Consider the following 10,152-nt stretch of genomic DNA (forward strand, 5'->3'; position numbering starts at 1 on the left):
GATGAAAACATTTAAACCTGCTGACACATATTGAACATGATGAAAACATTTAAACCTGCTGACACACATTGAACATGATGAAAACATTTAAACCTGCTGACACATATTGAACATGATGAAAACATTTAAACCTGCTGACACGTATTGAACATGATGAAAACATTTAAACCTGCTGACACATATTGAACATGATGAAAACATTTAAACCTGCTGACACACATATTGAACATGATGAAAACATTTAAACCTGCTGACACACATATTGAACATGATGAAAACATTTAAACCTGCTGACACATATTGAACATGATGAAAACATTTAAACCTGCTGACACATATTAAACATGATGAAAACATTTAAACCTGCTGACACATATTGAACATGATGAAAACATTTAAACCTGCTGACACACATTGAACGTGATGAAAACATTTAAACCTGCTGACACATATTGAACATGAAAACATTTAAACCTGCTGACACACATATAATCATATTGAACATGAAAACATTTAAACCTGCTGACACACATTGAACATGATGAAAACATTTAAACCTGCTGACACATATTGAACATGATGAAAACATTTAAACCTGCTGACACATATTGAACATGATGAAAACATTTAAACCTGCTGACACACATTGAACATGATGAAAACATTTAAACCTGCTGACACATATTGAACATGATGAAAACATTTAAACCTGCTGACACGTATTGAACATGATGAAAACATTTAAACCTGCTGACACATATTGAACATGATGAAAACATTTAAACCTGCTGACACACATATTGAACATGATGAAAACATTTAAACCTGCTGACACACATATTGAACATGATGAAAACATTTAAACCTGCTGACACATATTGAACATGATGAAAACATTTAAACCTGCTGACACATATTAAACATGATGAAAACATTTAAACCTGCTGACACATATTGAACATGATGAAAACATTTAAACCTGCTGACACATATTGAACATGATGAAAACATTTAAACCTGCTGACACATATTGAACATGATGAAAACATTTAAACCTGCTGACACATATTGATGAAAACATTTAAACCTGCTGACACACATATTAAACACGATGAAAACATTTAAACCTGCTGACACATATTAAACATGATGAAAACATTTAAACCTGCTGACACATATTGAACATGATGAAAACATTTAAACCTGCTGACACATATTGAACATGATGAAAACATTTAAACCTGCTGACACATATTGAACATGATGAAAACATTTAAACCTGCTGACACATATTGAACATGATGAAAACATTTATACCTGCTGACACATATTGAACATGATGAAAACATTTAAACCTGCTGACACATATTGAACATGATGAAAACATTTATACCTGCTGACACATATTGATGAAAACATTTAAACCTGCTGACACATATTAAACATGATGAAAACATTTAAACCTGCTGACACATATTGATGAAAACATTTAAACCTGCTGACACATAGTAAACATGATGAAAACATTTAAACCTGCTTACACACATATTAAACACAGCAATTAAAACCCACACCCGCTTCATGTTTGTTTTTCTTTTTTGAAATCATTTGCTTTCAACTTCATATTTAAAACATACGTTACAACCACAGAACAGGCCGCACAACACAAACAAAACGTCAGGACACTTATCAAAAGAGACAAAGGATAAGGTTCATGTGTTTTTCCACCGCCACCTAGGCAGCCATACTCCGATTCCGGGAAATGTATGCTGGGACCCTTCACCTACCAGGCCCAGTGGGAATTTGAACCCAAACCTTCCACATGGGAGGCCAGCGTTCAAACCACTAGGCTATGCATCTGTCAATATAAGGTATATATATATATACAAGAAAATTGGTTGATTAAAATCAACATGGCCGAAGCAATGTTTTCATAAAAGAAGCGGCACGGTATTGTACGGGCACATGTTGAATTTGGGTTACATGTGCTGCAGAGTATTTGAAAATCCGTAGGCATAAAAACATGCAAAGAAGAGTGATAGGTCCCTGTTGTGAATATAATCAAGTGGATAAATTGATTACTTATGTTTCATGAGAACGGCAAACAATGACACATCTTTCTTTATTTGGTGTTTAACGTCGTTTTCAACCGTTCAAGGTTATATCGCGACAGAACAACGACACATGTTCACCGCCCTCAGCTAATTAAAGAAAGAGGGCGGCCATCAATAAATAGTAGAGCATAGTGCAATTTCATGTTGGAATCTTCTCCACTGAAAGCTATAACCCACAGACTGAAGACCAAAGTGCTTTACCCCACTTCTGACCCGAATCACCCCCCTCCTGCTAGGTACACGTGCACTCAAGTTAACCTCTGCTTTGACCTGTGTGCCAGGAGTCGGATGGAAGAGAGCGAGAGCGAGAGAGAGACACACACACACACATAAACAGAGACAGACATAGAAAGACAGAAGCAGAGAGACTCAGAGGGAGAACCAGACAAAGACATACATACACTGATACAGAGAGAGAGAGAGAGAGAGAGAGAGAGAGAGAGAGAGAGAGAGAGAGAGAGAGAGAGAGAGAGAAAAACTGTAACTGATCTCGTGAGAACGGTAACAAAACGAGACATGTCAGATCTCCGAACCCATTGCAATAGATGACCGCTCCTGCGGCCATCCATAACTAAAACTGTCTGTACCCCAATTCCAGGCAACATACCAAATTTCAGCTCAGTCGACCCATAAGTACCAGACATCTAAACCGGACAAACAGACAAACAAGCAAACATACAAACAGACAGATTGAAACCTATACACCCATTACTTGGTCTGATTCTTACTTGGTCTGATTCTTACTTGGTCTGATTCTTACTTGGTCTGATTCTTACTTGGTCTGATTCTTACTTGGTCTGATTCTTACTTGGTCTGATTTTGATTTTGACACGCTGGGGCTGAAGCTGAACAGCGTCCTCTGGCAACTCTCCATCACGCACTTTCACATTCTGAAACAATGCAATTGCAAAAATACAATCAAAAATCTCTTTTGAGACCTAAAAAAATATAGAAAATTCAGTCGGATAAAGGACAGAGACAGAGTAAACGAAAAGCAACAACAAAATTAACAAAGGCTTGACTACTTTCTTGGAAAATGACCATTTTGCCAAAAACGGATTTATTTTTGTTCATGCATATTGACACACAAACAAGCACACGTACACACAGAGAAAAATACAAGACAAACCTCTTCTAGATACAGACTGTCCTGCGGAGAGGTGATAGCCGAGGGGTCACACCCATCAGGGCGAGCGTGGTTCTGAATCTTGTCACATCTTGGCTTCTCATAGTCCTGAAATGCGATCATCCCAATGTCATCATTGTATGCATCATTTTGGGCTGAAGATGTCATGAATATGATCATCATGGCTTCATTACTGTCTCAATGGGTTAGACAGAAAGCTGCATGCAAAAGTCAGATGCTCATACATGTGCATTGTAGGTACTGATTTCAACAAGCCATAGTATCTCATGTAAACATGCCCTTAATTTTCTTTTTAATAAAAAAATGCAGATAAAAGATCATTTGAAGATGGCATTTATTGATTTACAAAATAATTGCAACAAGGAACCTGTAAGAAAAGGGATTATATGTGTGCTATGCTTGTATGATGTGTTTTGTTACATGATTTGTATGATGTGTTTTGTTACATGATTTGTATGATGTGTTTTGTTACATGATTTGTATGATGTGTTTTGTTACATGATTTGTATGATGTGTTTTGTTACATGATTTGTATGATGTGTTTTGTTACATGATTTGTATGATGTGTTTTGTTACATGATTTGTATGATGTGTTTTGTTTTCTTAATATCATGCTTTGGAAGTGTAAGTGCGTAAAGCTTAATGTGTGGAACTTGCGTTATAGGAAGGTTCACTATTATTATCATTTTAAAGTTCAAAACCCCTAATACTCTCATGCTACTAAGGGTGACACACTTCCTCATGCTATCGACAAGCGGAAGGTTTACCAAAACAATTGCACAATTAGTAATTAATACAGTCGAACCCCTCACAAAGACCCCCCTCTCTAATAACAACTACCCCGCCACAACGACCCTTTTTTTTTAAACCGATGTGTTTCCTTGTATAGTTGTCACCAGTGTAGCGACCACCCCGCTCTAACGTCTAAGGACCGACCTAACAGCATGTGTAACGACTTTGTCAGACCACAGAGTCTTACTATCATAGTGGTGGTCCAGTGAACGATACCTCCGCCTGTGGTCAGACAAAGCCAAGACTCTCAGTCAGCGTAACGCATCACTGACAAACCGGTTATAACCAGTTGAATAGCATTCACCAAATGGAAGTCGCCACCGATTTTCATTTCGCTCGATTAGCGATTATCGGTACTTTATTAGCTCTCTACTCAAGACTCGACGCTTTTCTCTTTCTTTCGCGAATCTTCTTTTGTCAACAAGTCGTCGTGACAAGATAGCGTACAGAGAAACACCGGATGTATCAGGATCTCGCGCGCGCGCGATTTCGTTTTTTTTGTGTCTCGCGATAGTTGGAGGAGCGAGAGCCGCCATGTTGTGTTTTCGTCTGCTCGAAATGTGCGCTAAAGTTGTAAATCATCCCAAAAAAGCTTATTCCGGGCGGGACTACATGTGTGTTGGTTACAAATTGTGTGTGTGATATTTTTCTTCAAACTTTTTCACTTTTCTTCTTTGTTTCACTTGTTTATTCTCGGAGCCGATTTCGCCAAATACCGTACTTTCATTTGCCTGGTTGTTTTGATTGATTGACACGATCTGATTATATTTTTTCAATGGCGGCTAATATAGTGACGCGGCCTATACGTGGCTCGTCCCAATTTTTTTTTTAAAGTCGGGGGTGCGGCTTATAAAACGGTGCGTCTTGTAATCCGTCAAATACGGTAACTCTTTTTGCATTGAAACATGCACCAGAACTGGTGGACACCATCGACAATGTCAAACAAGAAATCGAAGCAGTTTGCTTGAGGAAACGGTCGTCAGCAACTCAAACTTCTCTGTTTTCTTTTTTTAAGAAAATCTGAGGTGACTTTCTTTGTGGCCCCCTGACCCCGCCCCCCTCCCTCTGTAAGGACCCCCCTCCATAAGGACTGATTTTTGTCAACATTTTCAAGGTCGCTAGAGAAAGGTTCCACTGTACACTATGATTATAAACAGGCTCACCTCAACCAAACACCAGCCACACTCTGATGCTGTAGAGATGCAAGCGCTGCAAGACTTCTGGGCGTCCTCTCGGACACATGGGTTGTTGCCTCCCTGAGCTGAAATGTCAAGTTATAGCAAATTAGCGGACACAGCACTTGTTGCCACAAAAATGAGTCACTTTTGATGATGACAGCATTTTTATCAGAAATAAAAGGGGGTTACTCAAATTCCATAGATCTAACCCAAAACTGATGGAGAGTTAAATAAGACTAAGACTAAGAGAGACAGAGTCTGTAGAGCCTGTACATCTTCATGCTAAAAATGACTAAAATACATCAAATTTTCTTGACTATTAATGAGATCGACTAACGATAACAAACAGTATGAATAAGATTATATTAAATTATTTATTTACTGCAGTGTTAAAGAAGCAGAAAGGATGTTTTTTTCAACCCAACCCTTGACAATAAGCACACACACACACACACACACTTAAAAGCAGTGATACAACAAGATGGGAAACCCACAACAGCTATTTGCAGCTTATGACTCCTACATGATATAAAAAAAAAATGGTGACCTCTTTTCACTTGCCATTAACACCTCCCTGCACACACTCTCTCTCTTCCAGCCCTCATCTGGGCCGAATTCCACCCCCCCCCCCCCCCTATCCTGTCTCCCCCCCCCCACCCACCCACAGAGCTAATCCTGCTCCCATTCCCATTCCTGAGCAAGCTGTTATCATTGCTGCCAGAACCACTAAAGACACATCTAGCTCTGTTGCCCAACTAGGCTGGCTCAAGTTCAGTAGAGGTGGTGAAGCTATTTTTAGAATTAGATGGATCCACCTCTGCTATGGAATGATGCAGTGTGAGCTCAAAATGTGTCAGTATTTGGCTGATGTGACACTTCACTGTCATAACACTAAACCTGCAGTTAGAGTTCAAAATGTGTCAGTATTTGGCTGGTGTGACACTTCACTGTCATAACACTAAACCTGCAGTGTAAGCTCAAAATGTGTCAGTATTTGGCTGGTGTGACACTTCACTGTCATAACACTAAACCTGCAGTGTGAGCTCAAAATTGTGTCAGTATTTGGCTGGTGTGACACTTCACTGTCATAACACTAAACCTGCAGTGTGAGCTCAAAATGTGTCAGTATTTGGCTGATGTGACACTTCACTGTCATAACACTAAACCTGCAGTGTAAGTACAGTGGAATCAATCTGAGAAATTCTACCTGTTACCTGTGCTGAGTGAGAATTTTGTAATGAATTTATTTCATGAGCCACTAGCATCCATTAAGACATTAATTCATAAAAAATATTGCGACTCTGCCCAGAGAGCACCTAGGCTGCCCAGATGCAAGGATGCTCTCTCTTTCTCTCTCTCTCTCACACATACATACAATGACACATACACATACTATACACATCCACAACTATGTATGCATGCATGCCTGAACAATATTAGAACATACCCTTCACACAAACGAGTGCCACCAAAATCAGTGCGGCTGCCAGCCCCCTCCTCATGGTCATCATACTGAAACACAGGCACATGGATTCCTCACATCTTAAATTCTCTTAAAAGACTCACAATGACTACATTCTACGCAACAGGCACATTATTAATATTATAATCACAAAACTTTCCCTTTTGTTATCATCTACATATTAATATTTAACTACTTGTGTTAGGCCCAAAAAAAAATAGTCTGTTTACGGTAACCCGACCGACCCTATTTTTTTCGCGCGACCCTAGACTTTTTTTTGGCATTTGGGAAAAAAAATATTTTTGGCAAAATAACGTAAAAATATGTTTTTTTGGAGAAAAAAATAAATAAAAATAAAAAAATCCCGACCTACCGACCCTATTTTTTGGGCCTATGTTACCGTAAACAGACCTTTTTTTGGGGGGGGGCCTTATCATTTCATAACAAGAAGGGCAAAGCCCATACGACTCACATGCTTTACACATTTTTCCTACCAAAATACATGTGACCTTGACCCAAGGTCAAGGTCATCCAAGGTCATGCAACACAAAGCTGTTAATTCAAGACATAGGAAGTACAATGGTGCTTATTGGCTCTTTCTACCATGAGATATGGTCACTTTTAGTGGTTCACTACCTTATTTTGGTCACATTTCATAAGGGTCAAAGTGACCTTGACCTTGATCATGTGACCAAATGTGTCTCATGATGAAAGCATAACATGTGCCCCACATAATTTTTAAGTTTGAAACAGTTATCTTCCATAGTTCAGGGTCAAGGTCACTTCAAAATATGTATACAATCCAACTTTGAAGAGCTCCTGTGACCTTGACCTTGAAGCAAGGTAAACCAAACTGGTATCAAAAGATGGGGCTTACTTTGCCCAATATATCATATATAGGTGAGGTATTCAATCTCAAAAACTTCAGAGAAAATGGGAAAAATGTGAAAAATAGCTGTTTTTTAGGCAACATTTATGGCCCCTGCGAACTTGACCTTGAAGCAAGGTCAAGATGCTATGTATGTTTTTTGGGGCCTTGTCATCATACACCATCTTGCCAAATTTGGTACTGATAGACTGAATAGTGTCCAAGAAATATGCAACGTTAAAGTTTTCCGGACGGACGGACGGACGGACGTCCGGACGGACGGACGGACGGACGACTCGGGTGAGTACATAGACTCACTTTTGCTTCGCATGTGAGTCAAAAAACGGAGATTTACATGTCAATTTCGAAGTGTAAACACATATGTAATGGCAAACACAACACACTGCATAAAATAGCTAAAGACAGTAAAGTGCTTTAGTGGGCAAAGCACAAAAAGTAATTCATTTCAGTGACATGCATTCCCTTTCCACACTTGCTACTGAACCTTGTGGTCAGCTCAAACAAGCAGAGCTCCTGAACTTGGCTGTCCAAGAGGAGTGTTAATTAGTTGCAAAGTTTGTTGTCTCCAAAAATGCCCCCCCCCCTCCCCCCACCTTGTAATGTCAACAGTTTATGTTTACATTGCTACCTGTGCATCAGGCACAGTTCAGTGGCCAGGTGTATGGTCTCTAGCTAGTAACAGAGACAGGAGGACCAAGTCTGTCCATTTCATAGGCATCATACTTGTGTGAGTGTAAACTGCAGTACATGTGAGTGTGCAGGGGTCGACACTAACTTATTTGGCCTGGGGCCACACTGGCCCCAGAGATGGAAATTGCTGGGGCGGAAAAAAAAAATCTGGGGCCCACTCTCAGTATTCACATGCGGCAATGCATTGTCTGTTTTTCTTCATCGTACTGAAGCTAGGGAAATTCTTTCAACCATTTGACATGGAAATTACAACAGCGCTTCGCGCTTTTGGCTGCATCGGTCTCCTTTTTTCGTTTCTCTCCACCCTGTTCTTCATCTTCATTTCCATGTCTTTTTACACCAGGGATGTGTCGCCACATTTTGCGTTTGGCATTTGAAGGCGATACTTATCTCTCACGCTAAAGAGCGCAATCTGGGAGTTATTTCCCTTACGACATTGTCCTTCGACGATTTGAATGTGTTTTTTTCTTGACTGCGGCATTGATCGTAACGCAAATTTCAGTGACGACTTTGACTGGCGATTTTTAGTGATTGGCTCTGCTGGCATTAGAATTTTCGGTTTGTCATTGTTGGAATTTATCCTGGGGCGGAGTGGGCCCCAAGCTTCGGCAATGTTTGGGGCGGAACACAAAACTCTGGGGCGTTCCGCCCCCCGCCCCCGCTAGTGTCGAACCCTGGTGTGTGTGTCATTGTGTGAGCATGCCTGTGCTTCAATCGCTCAATGTGACTCTGTTTGTGACTGTGTGTTTGTGTGACTGTGTGACTGTGTGTGTGTGTGTGTGCTAGTGCCTGTACATGTTGCAATCTGCCAGTCTTTGTGTCTACCTATTCTGTCCATTGTCCATTTGTGTAGACATGTAGAACGTTAAACAATTATACACATTTAAAGTTATGCTCATCCTGTGTTGACCTGAAAAAAGTACTGAAAGGGAAAGTACGTACCTCAACAAAGCCATGACTCATAATACATACATCATGACTGTATACAATTACAATAAATGTGGAATTTTACTGCAGTACCTAAATCAACAGTAAAAGTCAAAGCTGATTATCCTAAATTTGTACAAAATGGGACAATAGCAGCACGACTGATACTTATAACTTAAAGTTTAGCATCCGGCAAGAGGAGATAAATTAAGTACCAGTAGATTCGTATTTCTCACAACTGTTTCCTGTAAAATGTAAAGACCAGATACTAAAAACACTAGTCACTGTTTCGAGTTGATTGGTGACTTTTGTTTTCTATCGTTGTGTTTTACAAAGGGTTACATTGATTATTTCAACAAAACTACAGCTTCTGTAAATAATTGTACTATCAAATTTTAAAGAATTAAGAGAAATTCTGGAAGAAATATGAGCAACCAATGGAGCTTCCATATATTAACTTTAAAGGAGAAGGTATTTAATATTTTCCTCTGGTCCGGATTTTTGAAAAAATGAAAACACAGCTGAGGATAACATTTTCGGTTTCAAAAATCTATTTAGTCATAGTGTGGACATAGTTTAAATTATCTCAAGAAGGCCCTGGCCAGTGGTGACTGACTTTCTGTGAAAGCAAGGATGAATATCTACTCTGAAAAATAGAAAGCAAAAAGTTGAGCCAAAACATCACCATTTCAAAGCTAGTTTTCTGGCAAGGCCAAAATTACTAGACCAGATGAGGCAGTGGAGAGATTACAGCGCAGATAATTGTAACAAATTGCTGGATTAATTGAAGCCGCACAGGGCAGCCTGACAGCATAATAATATTAATATAGCGCAGCGTTTGGCACGTCAATCTGGGACACAATGAACCTTACAAACGCAGACACAAGCTATCTGACAAGAAAGTAGTGTACAGAACAGAATACACTGACAAGAAAGTAGTGTACAGAACAGAA

The 10,152-nt window shown here is 39.6% G+C and overlaps 1 protein-coding gene across 2 annotated transcripts in view; it reads right to left on the reverse strand.

The window, feature by feature from the left end:
• The window catches only part of LOC138981018 (integrin beta-PS-like), a 67,848-nt gene that overhangs the window by 55,456 nt on the left and 2,240 nt on the right, over positions 1-10,152 (reverse strand). For both annotated transcript variants that reach the window (XM_070353809.1, XM_070353808.1), the window contains exons 2-5: positions 6,679-6,743; positions 5,217-5,314; positions 3,244-3,348; positions 2,923-3,004 (exon numbers count right to left, since the gene is read on the reverse strand). In XM_070353809.1, coding sequence (XP_070209910.1) covers positions 2,923-3,004; positions 3,244-3,348; positions 5,217-5,314; positions 6,679-6,742 — 349 coding nt within the window. In that variant the 5' untranslated portion in view covers position 6,743. The remainder of the gene's footprint in view (positions 1-2,922; positions 3,005-3,243; positions 3,349-5,216; positions 5,315-6,678; positions 6,744-10,152) is intronic.

The sequence above is a fragment of the Littorina saxatilis genome, linkage group LG12, assembly GCF_037325665.1.
Source record: "Littorina saxatilis isolate snail1 linkage group LG12, US_GU_Lsax_2.0, whole genome shotgun sequence".
Taxonomy (NCBI): domain Eukaryota; kingdom Metazoa; phylum Mollusca; class Gastropoda; order Littorinimorpha; family Littorinidae; genus Littorina; species Littorina saxatilis.